Here is a 22,129-nt window from a genome sequence, read left to right as displayed (position 1 = left end):
AATGAACATATTAATGTGATATGTTCCTGATCCATAGACAGTTCAAGAGAGAAGAGGAGGAAAGACCCAGGAAGCAGCTGTGAAGCAGTCAGAAAGAGAAGTCAGTCCCCAATGGTGCACGAATCCTATGAAGTCACAGGCAGAGTGTCAGGCTGAATCATGGGTCCGAGAGCCTCCTTCCCATTCCTGCCGAGCCCAGCTGTGCTGATTGGCAGTCTCTAGCAGATGGGATGGTGCATCGTGAATGAAGAAAGGCAGGTGAGGCAGTCCCTCTCACAAAGCAAGCAAACAAATTCCCACGGAACTAAGATCTTCATCATTTCCACAGAGCTGTCATTCTGCTGCTCCTTCCTGCTCTGGGATTCTAAGGGGGAAGTTGTGTGTGGGTTTTTTTTTTTTTTTTTTTTTTTTTTTTTGACAGGCAGAGTGGACAGTGAGAGAGAGAGACAGAGAAAAAGGTCTTCCTTTGCCGTTGGTTCACCCTCCAATGGCCGCCGCTGCGGCCGGTGCACCGTGCTGATCCGATGGCAGGAGCCAGGTACTTCTCCTGGTCTCCCATGGGGTGCAGGGCCCAAGTACTTGGGCCATCCTCCACTGCACTCCCTGGCCACAGCAGAGAGCTGGACTGGAAGAGGGGCAACCGGGACAGAATCCGGCGCCCCGACCAGGACTAAAACCTGGTGTGCCGGTGCCGCAAGGTGGAGGATTAGCCTAGTGAGCCGCGGCGCCGGCCTGGGAAGTTGTCTTACTAGATGCTTGCCTACGTCTTGGGTCTGTGGCATCAGAACCATCAGGAGAGGGGTAAGATGATGGCTGTACTTTCGAAGCCCAGGACAGTTTCAGTCATTGTTTATTTTTATCTTGTCCTTCTTGGCAATTTTAAGAAAAGGGCTGTCAAGTATTTTGGAGCTCTGAGTTTCTGTTGATTATTCAAAGGACCTTCTGGAATTATACCTGGTATCTGACTAAATTCTATTTGCAGGCACATTGCTTTTTTCTCCCCTAGAATCAATCACATATAACTACACAGAATGTTCACTTAGTTTTTACTTTGAGTTTTAAGAAATTAGAACTTGGCACACAGGAATTTGTTCGGATTATTTCCCTATTTACATTAGGATTAGGGTTGCTTATAGGGTTTGCTGGTTTTCTTGGGCTATTAGCATCACATTGGGTGCTCTTGTGTGTGTCCTTTCAGCAAATTTTAGTGTCATTGCTCATTGGATATGATTACTCATTCTCCTGAGAGTATTAAATGGGTGTGACCAGGGCCACCATACAGGGAAGATGTTTTTATTTATGTGAAGTATCTGATGGGTGTGGTTAGGAAATTATTTCTTAGGCAGAGCCACAGGGTTATACTAACATTGCCCTGTTGCTTGAAGCCCGAGTAAGATCCCTCAAAGAATCCCTGAAGAAAATTTGAGACTGGTTACAGTCTGTTGGTGACACTCTTCAAGTAATATTTGCTCTTAACTCCAAGGACTCTTTTAGGTTTTCCAATGTCTGACAGATTGAGGAGCAAAGACAAAGCTGAACTAGCAGAAGCTGGTCAGAGGTAAGAGAATTTAGTCTACAACCTTGGGCAAATCAACTGAAAAAGGGAAAAGGAGAATATCTTTTGCTGTATTATTTCTGAGAGTCTAAACTATCTTTTCTACTGAAAAATTAACAGCAAGATTAATAATTATCAGTATTTACCGCTTGGATTTTATTATTAGTATTCAGATTTATTCTATGTTTATATTTATTATATGTTCAGATTTGATAATAAAGATACTGAAATTTATCTAAGTCTTTCCCCTTTCTTTCTCTTACAAATTGTAAGATGACATTTTAATTGAGTTGGTTTTTATTTATCCATTAATTTTTTACTTTAAAAAACTTAACAGACATAAAAATTATATATATTTATGGGGCTCTATATGCTGTTTCATTCCATGTACACATTGTGTAATATCTAATCAAGGAAAATACATTTCTCTTTTCAAGCATTTAGCATTTCTTTATAATGAAACACCCAAAAATCCTATCTTCTAGGTTTTTTTTAATGGGGAAACATACAATACCTTTATCTATTTTCACCCTACTGTGCAATAGACACCTGAACTTGTAACTCCTATCTAGCTATAACTTACTATGCATCAGTCAACCTTTCCCAAACCCTCCCTCGACCCTTCCCTCCCCAGCCTCTGGTAACCACAAATACATTTTTATATTCTATTCTATGAGATCATCTGTTTTATCTCCACATTTGAGTGAGATCATGTGATATTTATCTTTCTGTGCTTGGCTTATTTCACTTAACATAATGAATTCCAATTCAATCCCTGCTGTTGTAAATGACAGGACTGCATCCTTTCTGATGGATGAGTAGTATTTCATTATGTATATGTACCACATTTTCTTTATTCAGCAATCAATGGATGCTAAGGTTGTTAACATTTCCTGTTTATTATGAATAGTGCTTCAATAAACACAGGAGTGTAGATGTTTTTCCAATAGATGGATTTCATTTCCCTTGAATAAATACACAGGAGTGAAGTTGCTGGATCATATGGTAGATCTATTTTTAGCTTTTTGAGAAACCTCCATACTGTTTTCCACAGTGGCTTTACTAATTTACACTCTCTTATCAGTGCACAAGGTTTCCATTTTCACAATATCCTCTCCAACACTTGTGATCTATTGTCTTTTTGATAATAACCAGTCTTACTGGATTGAAGTGGTATCTCCATGTAGTTTTGATTTAGATTTCCTTTATAATTAGTGATATTGAACATTTTTGCAATGAACCTGGTGGCTGCTTGTATGTCTTTCTTTGAGGAATGTTTGTTTATATCTATTGCCCATTTTTAAATAGAATTATCTGGCTTTTTGCTATTGAGTTGTTTGAATTCTTTATATATTCTAGATAATCTCTTGTCAGGTGTATAGGTTGCAGAATTTTTCTCCCATTCTATAGGTTATCTCTTCATTCTCTTGATTGCTTCATTTGCTGTCTATTTTTACTTTTATTTCCTGTGCTTTTGGGGACTGATCCAGAAAATCCTTGCCCAATCCAATGTCCTGAAGTGTTTTTCTTATGTTTTCTTCTATTAGTCTCAAAGTTTCAGTTCTCTCATTTATGTCTTTAAAACTTTTTGAGCTGATTTTCATACATGATGAGAGATAGGGGGTCTAGTTTCACTCTTCTGCATGTGAATATCCAATTTCCCCAGCACAATTTATTGAAAATATTACTATTTTTCCAATCATGTCCTGATGCCTCTGTCAAAGTTCAGTTGGCTGTAGATGTGTGAGTTTACTTCTAGGATCTTTATCCTGTTCCATTAGTCTATAGATGTTTCTGTTTTTTTTTTTTTTCCAATATCATGATGTTTTATTACTGTAGCTTTGTAATTATATTTTAAAGTTAGGTAGTTAATGCTTGCTGTTCTATTCTTTTTGTTCAAGATAACTTTGGGTATTTGGGGATCTTTTGTGTTTCCATTCAAATTTTAAAAATGTTTTTTCTAGTTTTGTGAAAAATGTTTTAGAGATTTTGATAGGTATTACACTGAATCTATAGATAGTTTCAAATAGTATACACATTTTAGGAACATTGATTCTTTCAATCCATGAACATGGGATGTCTTTCCATTTCCTTGTGTCATCTTCAATTTCTTTCATCAAGAATTTATAGTTTCATTGTAGAGATCTTTCACCTTTTTGGCTTAATTTATTCCCAGCTATTTTATTTTGTTTGTAGCTATTGGAAATTGGATTGCTTTCTTGATTTCTTTTCCATATGATTCATTATTGGTGTGTAGCAATGCTACTGACTTTTGTACACTGAATTTATATCTTGCAACTTTGCTGAATTTGGTTATGTTAGAACAGATTTTTGGTGGAGTCTTTGGGGTTTTCTTTATGTGAGATCATGTCTTCTGTAAACAGTGACAGTCTGACATCTCCTTTCCAATTTGGATGTCCTTTATTTCTTTTTCTTGCATGGCTGCTCTAGCTAAGACTTCCAGTACAGTACTATTTTAAATAACAATGGTGAAAGTGGGCATCCTTGTCTTGCCAGATCTTAGGGCAAAGCATTCAGCTTTTCCCCATTTGATATTATGCTAGTTATTGGCTTGTTATATATGGCCTTTATTGTGTTGAGGTAGGTTCCTTCTCTTTTGTTTTTTAAAATTCATTTTATTTATTTGAAAGGCAGCATTACAAAGGTGGGGGGGGGGACAGGGAGAGAGAGAGAGAAAGGGAGAGAGAGAAATCTTCCATCTGTTGGTTTATTCCCAAATGGCTGCAATGGCCAGGGCCAGGCTAGACTGAAGCCAGAATCCAAGGGCTTCCTCCAGGTTTCCCACAAGGTTGCAGGAGTCCAAGGATTTGGGCAGCCCTCTCTGCTTTCCCAGGTGCTTTAGCAGGGATTGGAAGTGGAACATCCTGGACTTGAACTGGTGCCTGTATGGGATGCCAGTGTCTCAGGCAGAGGCTTTATCGGCTATGCCACAATGTTGGGCCTGAGGTAGGTTCCTTCTATATCTAATTTTGTCAGAGTTTTTATTATGAAGGAATCTTGAATTTTATCAAATGCCTTTCCTGTATCTACTCTCTGCTCATGTGTTGTATCACATCTATTGATTTGTATCTGTTGAACCATCAATGTATCCCTGGGACAAATTCCACTTATCACAGTGAATGATCTTTTCGATATGCCATTGGATTCAATTTGCTATATTTTGTTGAGGATTTTTGCATCTAGGTTAATCAAGGATATTGGCCTATAGTTCTTTTTTGTTGTTATTATGTTCTTGTCTGGTTTTGGTAACAGACAATGGCTTCATAGAAAATATATGGAATAATTTCCTCCTCTTCAATTGTTTGAACTAATTTAATAATGGTATTAATTCTCTGAGCATTTGGTAGAATTCAGTAGAATTCAGTAGTGAAGTCACCTGATCCTGGAAATTTTTTGATGCAAGATTGTTTATTACTGATTCAATGTCACTGCTCATTATTGCTCTGTTTAGGCACTCTATTTTCTCATGTTTCAATCTGAGAAAGGTATATGTGTCCAAGAATTTTTCCATTTCTTCTACTTTATTGAATTTGTTGCCATATAATTGTTTATATTAACCTTTAACAATCCTTTGTATTTCTGTGGTGTCAGTGGTACTGTCTCCATTTTATCCCCAATTCTATGTATTTGAAACTTTTCTCTCTCTCTCTCTTTTTTTTTTTTTTTTTTGGTTTGTCAGACTAAGGGTTTAGCAATTTCCTTTATCTTTTCCCATGTGACCTTAGCCAAAAGGCCAAGAAGTGATGCATTTATCTTTTCAGAGAACACGCTCTTCATGTCATTAATTTTTGTTGTAATTTTTAATCCTCATGTCATTTATTTGTGTTCTGAGTTTTAGCATTTCTTTTATAAAGTTTGGATTTGATTTGGTCATGTTTTTCTAGTTCCTTGAATTGCAACAAAAAGTTGAGATAGATCTGTTTTTTTGATGCAAGCATTGTTTCTGTATACTTACCCTATAGTGCAACTTTCACTGTATCTCATAGGTTTTGGTATGTTGCATTTCCATTTTCATTTAAGAAATTTTTAGATTCCCTTCTTGATTTTATCCTCCATCTATTTGTTGTTCAGGAGTGAGTTGTTTAATTTCATATATTTGTGTGGTCCATAATGTTTTTCTTGCTGATTTTTATTTTTAATGCATTGTTATCAGAAAATATACTCCATATGGTCTCTGTTATTTAAAATTTGTTGAGATTTGTTTTTGTGATCTACCATATGATATATACTGGAAAATGTTCCACATGCTTTGGAGAGTTTGATTATATGTTTTGTGATAGACGTGGTTAGGCTGAATCTCTCTGGTGACCTTTGACCTTTCCTTACATGGATAGTTGAATCTTTCTCTAGGTTTGAGGAGTTTTCTGTCATTATCTCTTCGAATATGCTTTGCACACCTTTGGCAAACTCAAGTCCCTCTTGAGTCACAGTAGCTGGAATATTTGACAAAGAATTTGCATTCTGCAGTTGGATGGAAAGTCAGGCCCAACTGATCTAGGGTGCAATTTAACTCTGCTGCTTCTTTGTTCATTTTCTGTATAAATAATCTGTCCATTTCTGAAAGTGCAGTGTTAAAATCTACTACTAGTCTATTTTTCTCTTTAAGTCTACTAATATTTCCTTATGGATTTGGGTGTTTATTTCTTCTTGCTGGATTGAACCCTTTATAATGACCTTCTTGGTCTCTTTTTAACGTTTTTTGATTTAAAATCTATTTCTTCTGATAGAAGTATAGCTACTCCTGCTTTCTTTTGGGTTCCATTCATACAGAATATCTTGTTCCATATTTTCATTTTCATTCTATGTCTGTCCTTAGGGGTGAAATGATTCTTGTAAGCAGCATATAGTTGGGTCCTGTTTTTAATCTATTCAGCCACTCTATGCATTTTAATTGGAGAAATAAGTATATTGACATTTAAGGTAATTATTGATATATAATATTTTATTACTGTCATTTTGATATTTTTGTATTTTTGATGCAGGTTTTTTCTTTGTCCCTAAATTGGAATTTTCATTTGTAGCTAAATCATTTTCTCCAGTGGTGTACAAAAATTCCTTGCTTATTATTTTTGGTAATTCTATGTATAGGTTTTGCTTTGTGGTTGCCTTGAGGCTTGCAAAAAACTTCTTTTGGCCCTAACGAGATATCTTGAAATGATAACAACTTAACATTGATTATAAAAATAGGTAAAGGAACAGAAAAAAACCAAACAGATAAGAAAACCTAACAAAGCACTCTACATCTGTGAGCCATTCCTCCATATCTTTTCAATTTTTAATGGTATATTTGACCTCTTTCCATATTGCCTGTCTCAACATTCTAGTATAGGAATTACAACTTTGAAATCTTCACAGTAAAGATATAAATGATTTACACACTGCATTTACACTGCATGTTAAGAGCATTCTGGATTTGTTGGTATAGTCTTTTTTTTTTTTTTTTTTAAAGATTTATTTATTTGAAAGGTAGAGTTACAGAGAGGTAGAGGTAGAGGCAGAGGCAGAGGCAAAGAGAGAGAAGTCTTCCATCCACTGGTTCACTCTCCAAATGGTGGCAATAGCCAGGACTGTGCCAGACAGAAGCCAGGAGCCAAGAGCTTCATCCTGGTCTCCAATGTTGAGTGCAGGGGCCTAAGAACTTGGGCCATCTTTTGCTGCTTTCCCAGGCACATTAGCAGAGCACTGGGTCAGAAGTGGATCAGCCAGGATTTTAACCAGCACCCATATGGGATGCTGGCATTGCAGGTGGTGGCTTAACCCTCTATGCCACAGCACTGGCCCTGGTATAGTAAATCTTACCAGTGAGTTTTCTACCCTCTGCTGTTTTCTTTCAGCATTTTTTTTTTTCCGTTTGAAGAATTCTAATGTTTCTCATAACACAGCACTGTTGATCAATTTTCAAGCTTGTTTGTCTGGGAATGTCTTTATCACATCCTCATATCCGAAGAATAGCTTTGCTAGATACAGTATTCTTTTCTGCCAATATTTTTGCTCCTTAGTACTACAAAACTCTCATCCCATTCCTTGCTGGCCTGTAAGGTCTCTGTTATGTTATTTGTTTCTTTTCCCTTGCAGCTTAAAGAATCCTGTCTTTAACTTTGGAGAGCTTGATTATATGTTTTGGGATAGACGTGGTTAGGTTGACTCTCTCTGGTGACCTTTGACCTCTCCTTACCCGGATAGTTGAATCTTTCTCATTATCTCTTTGAATATGTTTTGCACACCTTTGGCTAACTCAAGTCCCTCTTGAGTCATAGTAGCTGGAATACTTGCTCTTTTCACGCTCTCCCATATTTGTGTAATCTTTCTTCATTCCTCTTGATTCTTTTTCTTTTTTTCTCCAAGTGAGTGGTGTCAAAAAGCCCACCTTCAAGCTTGTTGATTCTTGCCTTTGATCTGTTGTGCTATGGTTACCTTCCACTGCATTTTTAATTTCACCTAGTATATTTTTCAGTTGAAGGTTTTGATTTTATATATCTCTCTGTCAAATCTGTTTGAATGTGGTCTTTTGAATTTCATTGGGAACTCTCACCCTTGGGAGAGTTCCTGTCTCTTGGCTTCGGCCTGGTCCAGACCTGGCTGTTGCAGGCATTCGGGGTGTGAACCAGTAGGTGGAAGCTCTCTCTCTCTCTCGTTCACTCTCTCACTCTGCCTTTTAAATAAATAAATAAATAAATAAATAAATTCAGTAGTGGCTTGAAATTGGACTTCCCTATACACTTAACACATGAGGACACCTATGTCAGGGACTACTTGGGTATGGCTAGAGAAAGGCAGACATTACTAAGTGGATAAAGAGTCACTCTCAGTGCATTTTACATGATACTGTAGTCAAAAGTAGGCAATCCTGATAATCTAGTTAAGATGAAAATCAACTCAAAATTCAGAATTAAATACTTAAAAATCTTTAAAATTCATTCAAAAACAGGCGGTCAAGTTCAGAATACTTGAGAGTGGCAAATAGGGTTAAGCAGAAATAACTGCCAGGGCACCTTTCATCAGAAGAGTATTTGCTAAGCTGGTTGAACCTGTTGTCATGGCCATATGGGGTTAAGGCCCCTCCTAATGTGAGAAATCCAACAGGGTAGCTCTCCTAAAGCTGACTCCCTAAAAGGATCCAAGGTAAATTGGTTGACTCAAACATGGGAGGAGAGCCAAAGGGTGGGGGAATTTCCCACAGGATTCTTAGGTACAAGCCAGATCTCATATGGATGGTTTGAAAATTTTCAAGCTAAGAATTTAGCATGAAATGGTCCTGAACTGTCAGTTTGCTCAAGACTTTATCAACAGCAAATGATCTTCCTTTCCAGTGTGCTCATTTTCATTTCAGACATCACTCAATTTCCACATATAAAGTGCCAAGGGACAGCTAACACAAAAAGAGATTACCACACATAGAAGAAAACAAGGGATCATAATTGAAAGCCAGCAGAAAGAAAATCAGATAGTAGGATCAGACCCACAAATGTCTTAAATATTGGAATTCTCAGAAATAGAACTTAAAGCATGTATATTAAATATTTTGAGAAATTAAGAAGAGGCTAAACATATAAAAGAAAATAATTTAAAAAATAATCCAAACTAAATTTAGAAGTAATAGTAATATAAAGTAATAATAGAAGCAATAGCAGTATAAATTAAAAATTAAATGAATGACTATAACAGAAGATAAGATAAAGCTGAAGAAAGAATTAATGCACAGGAAGATATTTGTAAAATTACCCAGAATTCAGCCCAAAGATAAAAGAGAAAGATACTATGAAAGAGAGGTAAAGAGACATGGAGGGTAGAATATCTGTATAATCAGAGTCCCAAAGGCCAGGGGGCAGGGGCCAGAGAATGGAGTTCAGAATTTCCCAGAACTAATGAAGTCACAAATCCAGTCAAGAAAATCAAGAAAAATGAATTAAAATAAAATCTATGCCTAGGTTCTTTATATTTAGATGATTTTAAAAAAGTATTTATATTTAAATGATTTTAAAAAAGTAGTATTTAAATGATTAAAAAAAAAGTGGCGTTGTGGTACAGCAGGATAAGCTACCACATACAGTGCTGGCATCACATATGAGCACTGGTTTGAGTCCTGGGTGCTCTGCTTCTGATCCAGCTCTCTGCTAATGGCCTGGAAAGGCAGCAGATAATGGTCCAAGTACTTGGGCCCCTGCCACCCATGGGAGAGTTCCTGTCTCAGGTCCAGACCTGGCTGTTGCAGGCATTTGGGGTGTGAACCAGTAGGTGGAAGATCTCTCTCTCTCGTTCACTCTCTCACTCTGCCTTTTAAATAAATAAATAAATAAATAAATAAGTCTTTTTATAAAAATCCAGCATTCATAATGTTTTGTAGTTTTGAAGTGGGTTTTAAAGGTCCTTGTATTGTTTGGGAGAAGGCGGGTATCTTGGTGAACTCTGGATTCAATCAGTTAAAATTTGTCTGTTAAAATTTTTTAGGATAACAGCTAAACAAACAACAAGAGCATTCATACTCTCCAAACTAGAAGGTGTGTGTGCAGGGGAACAGAAATGGAAGCATAAACACTCAGCAAATCCTAAAAGAGGCAAAAGGGAGAGAAAAATAAATAGATCCAGAGACACACAGTGGGAAGAACAAAGACATGGATTCACATTTATCAGCAATTATAATTGATGCCATTGATCTAAGAGCCAAAGAAGATTAGACTAAATTAAAGACCAAAATCGACATTTGTTAGGTAAATCTGAAACATAATAGAAGTTCAAATGTCAAAGGAAGAAATGAGACTACTAACACCAAGCAAATTCTATTCAGAAGAAAACTGGAATCTAAGGCAAATGAAACTCACACCGTAACAATAAATAAGTAATAAATGGTTCAATTACTGGATAAACATAACAATTCTAATCTGACACGTATATTAAAATATAGTTTAAATAGACAAATCTAGAGGCTGGTACTGTGGCATAGCGGGTTAAGGCACCGTCTGCAGTGCCGGCATCCCTTATGAGCGCCTGTTCAAGTCCCAGCTGCTCTGCTTCTGATCCAGTTCCCTGCTAAGGGCCTGGGAAAGCCATGGAGGATGACGCAATTGCTTGGGCCCCTGAATCCACATGGGAGACCCAGAAGAAGCTCCTGGCTCCTGGCTTCAGCCTGGCCTAGTCCTGGCAGTAGCCACCATTTGGACAGTGAACCAGTGGATGGAAGACTTCTCTCCCTCTGTAACTTGCTTTCAAATAAATAAATACATCTTAAAAAGAGAGACAAATCACAATCACGTTAGCATATTTTAATTGAATTGTGTTAAGTGGCAGCAAATTCAGCAATTGAAGATATATCAGCAACTCAGTCACCAACATACCCAAGAGATGCAGAATAGATATCCTTTACCAAACCACATAAACCATTTAAAGTCTGATGACATTTTCGACGACAAATAGCTTGTTCTTTGACTATTGTGGTACTGAAAAATGTTACTATTGATTGCCAAGTTGGAAATGTTATTGCCGAATAGGAGCGTGGAAAGATCTAAAACCTACTTGGAGGTTTGTCCTTCCTATTTATCAGTCACAGGGAAAGTTCCACATGAAATGAATGTTGCTAAAATTATGCCTCTGGTTTCATTAAACATATTACTGTGATTAGTGAATACTGAATTCTTTTTTCAGTGGTTTTTAGCAAAGTATGTATGTAAATCATGCACATCTGTATTCATATTTTTAGTAACGTCAGAACATCTTCATTATGGTCTGCCTCAAAGGTAGTGTAAAAGGATTTGCATTGAATAAATAACAATTTTCTAATTATTCAAGAGTGTAACTGTCACTTAAAAATCCCAACAATGTATTATTATTTCCTCATACCAAATTAAAAACTCATGATGTAGGCACCTTAGGTAAGATTCCTTTCTTTAGAGGGTTAATTAGAATGAAAAGGGAAGTTTAAGACAAACAATCACACTTGGAGCAGAAGTGGCTTTTACAGTTTAAAGAGTTATTTTCAAGGTTTTCGAGTATGGTAACTTCTTAGGTTTTATTTGGGAAAAAAGTTTTATTTGGGAAAAAACTATGTGGTGCAGTTTGCCTGATTGTGAAACTGAAATTCGCAGAATAATTTCTCAAAGATCACTCCAAATTTGAAGTACTTTTAACTTGAACATCACACTGCTCATGTGATATACAAGTAATAATTCCCATTTTACAAATGCAGGAACTGAGAAACTGAAGTTGAGTGTCTCGCTCCAAGTCAAGCTACGATAGAATATGCTAAAGTACATTGCTGCTGTTGTTCCCCAATTATGTCCTGTCCTCATTCTTTGTCTCACAGTTCCAAGGCTTTGCAGTATGTCTAGTTCCGCTGACAACAGCCAGCTTTAGCAATAAGGTCACTGGACTTGAGTGTAACTTCAGGTTTTCTAAGTTCTTCATTCAGTTCCCAGGACTCCCTGTCTGACTTTCATGTCTCCTACATCTATACCACATTTGCTCTCCTCTCATCGTCTTACCTTCTGGCTGAGTAACGTCTGACGCAACAACCTCCATTTGGATCAAAAACACCTTTAGGTAGGAGAGGCCTCCCCAGGAAGCTCTCTGTTAGGCGCAGCCCTGGGCCGGGTTTGCAGTGTCCACCCCAAGTCCTTCCTTCTCAGTAGGCCCTGCATTCAGGGCAGGGAGTTGAGCAGCACAAGTGAACAGTCCGCATCACTTAGACCTGGCCTGAATGCCAGCCCCACCATTACCCACGGCCTTGGCCTTGGCCGAGGAGTGGCACTGCTGAAGAGAGAACACAACCTGCCTGACAAGTGCTCTGCGGGTTGGCCCCTCCCACTCTCGTTCTCCAGCCGTGCCTTCCCCGGGCTCCCTGGGCTGCCAGTGGACCTCCGGGGCCTGCAACCGTGGACTGTGTCCACCAGTTGGTCTCAGGTTATGCTGCAGCCGTGCTGCAGCAATGTCTGTTTCCCATCTGTGCAGGCGGGCGGAGCGCCATCCTTTTGCTGCTCCACAAGGCTATTTAGCAGGTGCACGTGTCTGAACATTCCTGAAGCAGGAGGGGGCAGCTCTGGATTTCAGACAGCGGTAACCAGGCTGCAGCTGGAGTGAGGCTGGAGCCAGGAGCAACTTGAACTCCGCATTTGCAGTCTGGAAACAAGCGAACCCCATTCTGTGCGCACGCCTTGCGGGGTGGGGGGAAGACCGCGAGTCCAGGTACTTTTTCAGGGTCTTGGCTGTTTTGAGGAGGGGTGTAGTTCTTGAGCCCTGACGGCCTGGGGAGCTCGGACCGGACGCTGCCAGGAAGCCGGCTGGTTGGTCCCGTGCAGAGGACAGCGAGCACCTGGCGTTCCGGGGACGGTGGTAGAGCGGCACGTGAGCCCTCCGGGCAGGCACCTGCGCGCCCCCTGAGCCCCCGGGCCGTCCCCGGGAGCCACGGCGCCCACACCCACCCCCTCGGCAGGCTCCGGTCGGCGGGCCGAGCGGCCCAGGTGAAGCCGCCGGGCGCGTCCCCGAGCGCCCCTTCCCCCTCCCGGCGACTTCCTGGTTTGCAGAAGGTGCAGGAGCCGCCGCGGGCGGCCGGGGCGCAGGAACTGAGAGGCCCAGCTTGGGTGGCGGCGGGGGCGGCGGCGGCGGCGACGACGGGGGCGGTGGCCACGCCGCCGCTGCTGTCACAGAGAGGCTCTGGGGGGTGGGGAGGGAGGCGGGGAAGCGCCGGGGGCGCCGCCGACATGGACCCGGCGCGCCCGCCGCTGTGAGCGGCCTTCTTCGGGGCGGGGGCGGCGCGACCCTCGGGCGGCGCTGGGCGGCACGGACGGCCGCACCCCGACATGTAACGATGGACTGCAGGACCAAGTGAGTGCGCCCCCCGACCCCCACAGCCCGGCTCGCTCGGCGCCTCCGCCGGCTCCGGGGCGGCCGACTGGAGCGCGGGCGGGAGCGCAGCGCAGCGGCCGGGCCCGAGCCCCCTGCCGGCCGCCGGGGCAGCGCTAGGCCGCAAAGCCTGGGCGGCCCCGCTCCCCGGCCCGGCGGGGTCGGCGCGGCTCCTGCCGGCCGCTCCGGGGCGACGCCCGCATCCCGGGGGCGGCGGCGACCGTGTCCGCCGCGGGCGCCGGTTCCTCCCCGGGCGCCGGGCGCCGCCGGCGCGGTGGTCTGCGCGTGGCGTGGGGTCGCGGTGCAGCGGTTCTTTCGAGCGCCTTGCTAGCGTTAGGATCTCCGTTTCTCCCCTCGGCGTCTCTACCCGTTTGGTGTGGGATGTCTGCTCTTTCTTCTTAGTCAGTTGCCCTCCCGTGTTTGTGGATGGAGCCGCTGTGCCGGTGCCTCCATCTAATGGGACCTGATTAGATGGAATTTTTATGTGGGGGCTAAAGGACGCATGGGTGGTGGTTTAACCTCAGGAGGTGCGGGGAGAAAGCGGTTTGAAGAACCCGGTGGGTCATTCTGTTCCTAGGTACCTCGGGGCATGAGTTTTCTGTTTTTCCGCCTGAAACTTACCCTGTCTACACCGCATGCTCCACGAATGTAGTGTATATTTGGGTTGCCGTAAAAGACCTTTTACATATCGCAAGGTAGAACTGAATCAGGATTTGACTTTTACACCTAAGGCGAGGTTCCGGAGAACATTAGGAAAATGGAAAAATTCTGTAATTCAGGATTACTTTGTTCAGTGGTTGGCAGCACGGTGAGTGGGTTAAGTGAATAAAAGGGACACTTTTTGACAAATTGTATTATGAGAAAAGGAGTCAACCCAATCTAGATTATGCCCATCGGAACAAGTTAATAGTGGGAAGGCCGAAGAAAAGTGATTTGTAAATTACTTTAGGTGGCCTGTCATTCTCTGTGGCTCTACATTCATGTCTTGTAATATTTTTGCTTTAAATCAGCATTGATTTGGAAGTCAGAGCTGGCATTGGTTTCTTGAAGGAAGTGCATATTAGAAACGGGCAGCGTCCCAAGACAGGAGGTCTTGTTCAGGATGCCCGGACCGAGGACGTTAAGAATTTGGATGTTGTGGTGTCAGACGTTGCTTCTTCCTCTTGTGTCTCCTGCTGGAAAGAGGGTTGGAAACAGAACTAAGTTTGGAAAAAGAAAGTGTCTGAGGCAATTTCAGTGCGGGCTGTGACATTTAACCAGTGAAGAGGTTAAGTGTGTGAGAAGTTTTGAATGAAGCTCAATCAACCTTCCAGTTCCCACTGGGAAAATTGAATGTGGAGGTAGATGTGCAGTGTCCCCAAAGATAATGGATGTAAAGCAAGTCCTTTTTTTTGTGTGTGGGGGGTGAGTCTCAGCCCGAGTAGTTTGCGGCTTTAGACGTGGGTTAGAATAGTAACGTACTTAAGAAAAGTAGATGCAAAGTATCACATTTATGGAGCATTATGAATGTCCTTGGTGATCTTGGTGCTGGCAGGTGGGACCAGGTAGTCAACATTTTGCTTACGTTGCAAGTCCTTTGAGGGAGGCTTGAAAGCCTGTTTCAAACTCTGTTGGCAGGAAATAAAGACACTCAGGGACACACCAACTTCCCAGTTTGCTTCAGTTAGGTAAAAGCAATGCTTTGCATTGATAGGATACTTAATATTTTACAAAGTAGTTATATGTGTAAGCTTTTAAAATATTTATTTATTTGAGGGGCAGAGGGAGAGAGAGAACGTGAGAGAGCTCCCATCCGATGGTTCACTTTCCAAATACCCACAATAGCGAGGGGCTAGGCCCGGCTGAGCCAGGCATCAGAAACTCAATCCAGGTCTCCCCCATGGATGGCAGGGACTCCAGCACTTCAGCCATCACCTGTGCCTCCCAGAGTGCGTGCGAGCAGGAAGTGAATCACATGTAGAGCCAGAACTCAAACCAGGGCTTAGGTGGCATCTTCACTGTCTTAAGCTGTCTGCCCTTCACATAGATTTTTTTGGTTTGTAATCCTCACAGTTATTCTGTGAAATGGATGTGGCACTTGCCAGGCAAGAAAATAATGTCAGAGATTTAATGCTCTGCCTCGAGTCTCAGAACTCCAAGTCTCATCTGCCTTAAGTTGCTAAACCGAGAGAGCACTTTCATAGTTACTTCTGCTAATCTGTAATGACGTACGTGGAATATATAGAGACAAGAAGAATTGTTTAGGAATTAAGCAAATATAAGCCTTATGAAAACGCTTGCTTATTTGTCACAGGAAGTAAATACAACAAGGTTCTTTTTCTTTCAGGGAAAATCCAGAAAGAACCTTTGACTTGGTACTGAGAGTGAGATGTCATGCCTCTGAAAATGAAGGTATGTGTGTGCTTTTAATTCTTAAAATAGCTGATTGAGTCTGTCAAAACCAGTTAGTACTGTACACTGCTGGAACATGATAGTATCAAGGGAAATAATAGGACTGAATGTGTATTCTGCCTCAAATGTCTCAGATTGCTGGTAATAAAATAGATGCTGGGGTTGTAGAAATAATTGAATGTTATCTGTGTGGCTTGAATTTCAGCTGTGTGCTAAGCTCATATAACTTACAGTTCAAGTTTTTGTTCATTGATTGAGTTGTTAACTTTGGTATAAGGGCATGTTTTTCTGTTTTATTTCATTTGTGTTTGAAAATTTAGCTCCCCCCCCTTTTTAAAAAAATGTCAGTGCCAGTACTAGTAGGAGTTATACCGATACCCTTTTTAAAAATGTTTTTAAAAAGATTTATTTATTTATTTGAGAGGTAGAGTTAGAGAGGGGGGGGAAGAGAGAGAGAGAGAGAGAGGGAGAGAGAGAAAGGAAGGTCTTCCACCTGCTGGTTCACTTCCCAAATGACCCCAATTGCTAGAGTTGAGCTGATCTGAAGCCAGGAGCCAGGAGCTTCTTCCTGGTCTCCCATGTAGGCCATCTTTTTACTGCTTTCCCAGCCATTAGCACAGAGCTGGATCAGAAGAGGAGCAGCCAGGACGTGAACCGGCACCCAGATGGGATGCTGGTGCTGCAGGCCAAGGCTTAGCCCACTACACCACAGCGCCAGCCACGTGTACGCATACTGTTCTAGTGATCCAAGATGCAGAGTGTAAGTATCCCCTCCATTGGATTTTCTCCAGTAGCACAGCACTTTCAGGGGAGGGTAAATTATAGTGTGAGATTACTTGGAAAGGTTTTTAGCTGTCAGATCTGTATGATTTCCTGAAAAGATGAGAATACTTTAGTGTTGTGATTTTTGTTAGTTCTCTTCCCTACTTTTGTCATACTGCATTTGTGTGCTGGGGGGAGAGGGGTAGTAGGAAAGAATAAATACTGTCTCTTCATGCTTATTTCCTTCCAGTGTGCATGACTTTATTTGCGGTGTCCTTAGACTCTAGGTAGTAATGATGATTAAGTGTGGGGTTTTGTCAAGACTAGGTGGCCATCCTAAAGCCTTGGCGGAAAGTCTGCTGACTTTGTGTTCCAGGAACTAGCCAGCAATTACATACTGCTAAACCATTTGGAGCTGCATACCTTTGAAATAGAGGAGCCCAACCCAGCTGTGGTGAAATGAGCATGGTTAATTTTAGGTAGAAAGTCACATCCTGGCTCTGCTAACCCCGCCTGCTGTACTTCTTGGACTCATGGAACTACAGCTGTGGCCAGGTTTGTCACTGGCAAGGAGTGATCCCAGGTTGTAAGGAGCCTCTACTGATGAAAGAGGTTATCTTTTGTTGTCCTTTAGGTAGGGAAGTTTATCCATTTGCAGTCTTACCAGGTCCCACCAAATGCTCTTTGCAGAATAGACTCTCGAATGGAAACATTACATCTTAGCTCTGATTTAACACTATTCTGTAGTGCAGTTATAGTATGATTTAATCTTTTTTTTTAATACCATAAAAGATTTATTTATTTGAAAGGCAGAGTTACAGAGAAAGAAGGAGAGCCAGAGAGATATCTTCCATCTGCTGGTTTACTTCCCAAATGGCTGTAACATTGGGGGCTGGGCCAGGCTGAAGCCAGGAGCCTAGAGTTCCATCCAGGTCTCACATGGGTGGCAGGGACACAAGCAGTTGGGCCATCTTCTGCTGCTTTTCCAGACTCATTAGCAGGGAGCTGGATCAAAACTGGAGCAGCTGAGAACTGAATCAGTGCCCATATGGGATGCCAGTGTTGCAGGTGTTGGTTTAACCTGCTGTGCCACAGTGCTGGTCCCAGTGTGATTTAATCTTGAAAATACCAAATACGGTGTGAAGTAAAGCTCACCTGAAGTGTTTGTAACACAGGCTGAATTTATTCGGAAAGCATGAACTCACTATAATTTTGAATACATGCCAAAATGGTCTGATGAAAGAAATGATTTGCCGTATGAAACACCTCACGTGTGCCTGTGTCAGAGGCATTGTGACCATTTCATAAAGACCTCCGAGTGTCATATCCCTTCTTCCTCCCTTTGTCCTTCTTCACTTTTCATGAGCTCATGATTCCAGCTGGAATCTTCTGGTCTTTTTAAATTACCGTTTTAAATTTTTTAAATTACCGCTGTTTAAGTCACCACATTTGAAAAACATCCTCGTTTCTATTTTAACAGTTTATTCAGGTAAAGTTGGAAATATAACAAATGGAAAAAATAAATAAGTTCTGCTTCTCTATAGGTTATAGTTAACTCATTTTAAATGGCTGATTGGCAGCAGATTGGAAATACTTAAACCATATAAGAAGCATTAACCTTTCTGCTTTTGTTACAAAATGTATTCATGTATTTGAAACTCAGAGTCAACAGAGAGAGAGAAAGAGAGCATGCGAGTGAGCACTTCTATTTGCTGGTTTATTCCCCAGATGACTGTAATGGCCAGGGCTGGAACAGGCCGAAGCCAGGAGCTTCTTGTAGGTCTTTTATGTAGGGCCTCGGGCCATCTTTTGCTGCCTTTCCCAGGCCATTAGCAGGGATTTGGATTGGAAGTGGAGCAGCTGGGACATGCACTGGTGCCCGTATGGGATGCTGTTGTCATATGCAGCGGCTTTCCATGCTATGCTACAGTGCCAGCCCCAAATCTTCATTCTTTTGATTGTGACATAAACAGTATGAATATGACCAATATTGTAGGGACTAAAAAGTTGGAATTTTTGTACCCTGAAAAGTAATGTATCAAGAAGGCTATAAAAATAAAAAAATTATGTCACTTTGAGTGTTTGATGTTTCTATAATATTTTGACAATTATCTGCTTTACTGCTGAATACTAAAGGGAAAATTTTATGGAAATTATTTTAAGAGATATTGGAATATTCCTACTAACTGTTGATAACCTATTTTATAAGACTTTGATATGTATAACCACCTGTTAAAAAGTAGGATGTTTTTTGTTAACATTTAAATGAGCATGGATGAAATTCTTTTGTAGTTATAGAGTGAAAACAAAAGGTGTACATTAAGATGTTTTGGGGTAAAATATTAAAGTGACTTAAACAACAAAGAGACTTGGTTTCTGTAAGAGGAAGCTCAGAGGCTGGTCCTCAAAGATCCAGGTTCTTTTTGCACCTTGAGCTCTGCCGCCCACAGAAGTGGCGTCAGTAGAAGGCTGGGTTCTTTGTGGTTGTAATATGACTGTCAGCAGAAGTTGGACCTCTGCTGTTTTGCTTATGACCATGAGAGCAACAGACACTGGCTTTTCACAGCTCTCGCTAGAGCCAGAAGGTTTCTTTACAAAATCTCCCAGAAAACCTCTCCTTGAATCCCAGTGGTCTGTGTTGCCATAGGCCTAACCATTCTTGAAGTAGACATTGGTGGGACAGAGGTAGAGGGGTGGGTGCCAAGACTATCATGATGGCTTCAGCACACAGTTGGCCAAGAATAGACGTTTGGAAATCAATTGAAAAGCCCATTGTCAAAGATTGCTCAGAATATTAATTTATTTTTGAAGACTGTGTGAGAAAACACATTTGGGGTAAATAATTTGGTTTGAACTAAAGTTAGTAATAATAGGTTGAAGTGTTTGGCATGCTTCTCTATTTTTTATTAGAGAAATTTAAAATTCTTTGGCTTACCTTGAGTAGTTTAGATCCTAAGTATCTTCAGAGATAAGTTACTAACTTTTAGATAATTTTTTTTAAGGTTTATTTATTTGAAAGAGTAGCAGGGAGAGGGAGAGGTAGAGAGATAGAGAGATCTTCCATTCACTGGCTCATGCCCCAGAAGGCTGCAGTGGCCAGTACTGCGCTAGGCCGAAGCCAGGAGCTGGGAGCTTCGTCTGTGTCTCCCACACAGATAACAGGGGCCCAAGTACTTGGGGCATCTTCTGCTGCTTTCTCCAAGTCATTAGCAGGGAGCTTGATTGAAAGCAGAGCTAGCGCCCATATGGGATGCTGGTGTTGCAGGTGGCAGCCTTACCTGCCGCTCTACAATACCTGCTCCTGGAAGGTTTGAAATGGTATTAGTTGTTGAAATAACCTGATGTAACAGTTCTGGTAAGATTATGATCTTTGATCTATTGCTATTTGGTTTTGTTTCAAAGACATTACGTTGATTTTTTTTTTTTTAAAGACAACCTATTTTAGAAAACTCTGGAAAGTGGCTTAGTTTCTTTTTGGAGAGCTTCTGTGATTTAAAAATTACTGTGGGAGAATTTGATGATGTTTCTCTATGGTGTACCCTGCTGGTTGGTAGAGATGGTTTTGATGGTATTCCATGCATTCCATGTAGCATTTTTTTTAAAATTGTTTTATTTATTTAAAATGCAGAGTGACAGAGAAGGAGAGAAGGAGAGAGAGAGAGAATTAATTTTCCCATCTGCCGGTTTACTCCCCAAATAGGCTTAATGGCTTGGGTTGTGGTTGGGTCAGGCTGAAGCCAGGAGCCTGGAACGCCATCTGAATCTCCCACATGGGTGATAATTATACCACTTTTGCAGGTGGCATTATCAGGGATCTGTATCGGAAGTGGATCAGCCTGGACTTGAACTGGAGCATATATGGGATGCTAGTGCCAAAGGCGGTGGTTTAACCTACTGTACCACAATGCCAGCCTCTGGCTGCAGCATTTTTGTGTGGAGATTTCTTTGCAAGACAACCTTCTGGTAAATTGTACTTCAGCTGTCCAGAGGAAAGTGCCAAAATGCAGACCTAATATTCTTCCTGGTAGATCTCCATGCTGATTGCTGTTGTCACTCTTCTCTCTGCTGTGTTTCTTACTTCCTAGCAGGCAGGGAAATATGGCCCCAGCGATGGCCTCTCCTCAATTCTAATAACAAAACTTCTTACCAGACTACCCCCGCTTTCCTCAGAGTGATTCAGGACTTCAGGGAAATGAAAAGTGATGCTTCCTCAGTAGAGGGTTGGAGGTACCTCCTCTAAGGTTTCTCTTTTAGGCAGTTGCTTTGCAAGTCCAGCTTTCTCTCTTCTGTTTCATTGATAGCTTGCTCCAAATAGCATCAGCAGCTGCTGCTAATACTCTGTACCAGGCGCACTTTTGTGTGTCTTTCAGGTGCTCACTGTGTAAGCCTCAGAGAAGTTTTATGGGCAGGAAATGTTTATCTCCATGTTGTACATCCAGAGTCTGAAGCACAAAGAAATGAAGACACTCGTCCGACTTACCGCTCCAGAGTCTATTTTAATCACTTCTCTGCTGCCTCTTGTTGCACAGTGACCTCCTAGTGCAGGCTGTCTTATCATGTGAGGAAGTATGAGGGTATAATATATGTGGGGTGCACACAGTTCTTTCTAAAACAGAAACATGGTGTGTTCCCTGTAGTTAATGAATCCAGCATAATTCCACCTAAAACATCACTGGGTTTCCCTCCTGTGGTTATATGCCCTTACTCACCAGGTGTCCTCTCCTTCACTCCACTTTTTCAGGGATGACATCTGTACATTCAGTGAATCTTTGATTTAACAGTGCTGCTTATTAGCAGCAAGTCTTATTTTTATTCTTCTCTATAATTTCTCTTAGAGACAAATTTCCCTTTGCTACAGACTTTCTACTTTAATCAGCCTATGCAACCCAGTAACAAATTACCCCCTCCTATCTCTAGTTCTCATTAACAGTGTAACCACTTTTCTGTCTTCTTAAAGCAGAACCCAAGCCAAAGAATTCTTAATTTCTCCCATGTCTTGCACATAATAGGTATTTCTAAGCTCATGTTTGCATTTGTTAACTTTTTGTCTAGAGTGACACTGTTTACACTAGAACACACAGCGTTTTGCTTCTATATATGAAAGCATTCTTACAGATCTAATATAGCCACTTGTAATCATATACACACATGTAAACATCTGTCCCGTGTGAAGTAAGCTTTCTGTGGATCACGATTTATTAATTTGTGTTAGGAAAACGCTTACTATGGTATCTGGCATGTTTAATGAATATCTAAGGAATGAACACAAGTAACTGAGCCAAGCTTTATACTGGCTATTGAATGAATGAATGCTGATTAAATCACAGCACAGCGAGCAGCTTTTAGATGTGATCGTAAATGGGTGCTTGTATGACAGCATGGTGTATGATCAAATGAGGGTCATTGAAAAAGTTTGTGCAGAAATGGAATCAAATGATTAAGTTTATTTTGTTGCAATTTTTTGAGTCCTTGTGTACTTTATTTCAAAATAATTCGTTTCCCAGGACTGGACAGTTTTGGGACACCCTGTGTCTAAACTCTTCCTGAGTACCCATATCTCCTTTCTTT

General features: G+C 41.3%; 1 protein-coding gene across 12 annotated transcripts in view; it reads left to right on the top strand.

Annotated features, from left to right (window-relative positions):
* Positions 1-1,357: 1,357 nt before the first annotated feature.
* DENND1B (DENN domain containing 1B) overlaps positions 1,358-22,129 on the top strand; it is a 342,830-nt gene continuing 322,058 nt past the window's right edge. For 3 of the 12 annotated variants that reach the window (XM_070055063.1, XM_070055064.1, XM_070055062.1), the window contains exons 1-2: positions 1,358-1,558; positions 15,735-15,799. In XM_070055063.1, coding sequence (XP_069911164.1) covers positions 1,503-1,558; positions 15,735-15,799 — 121 coding nt within the window. In that variant the 5' untranslated portion in view covers positions 1,358-1,502. Of the gene's footprint in view, positions 1,559-12,415; positions 12,752-13,150; positions 13,391-15,734; positions 15,800-22,129 lie in introns of those variants that run through there. The other 9 variants (XM_051820444.2, XM_051820443.2, XM_051820441.2 and 6 more) reach the window with 6 other exon arrangements.

The sequence above is a fragment of the Oryctolagus cuniculus genome, chromosome 13 (genome assembly GCF_964237555.1).
Source record: "Oryctolagus cuniculus chromosome 13, mOryCun1.1, whole genome shotgun sequence".
Taxonomy (NCBI): domain Eukaryota; kingdom Metazoa; phylum Chordata; class Mammalia; order Lagomorpha; family Leporidae; genus Oryctolagus; species Oryctolagus cuniculus.
Note: the sequence above shows the minus strand (reverse complement) of the source record. Positions and strands in the feature narration are given on the sequence as shown.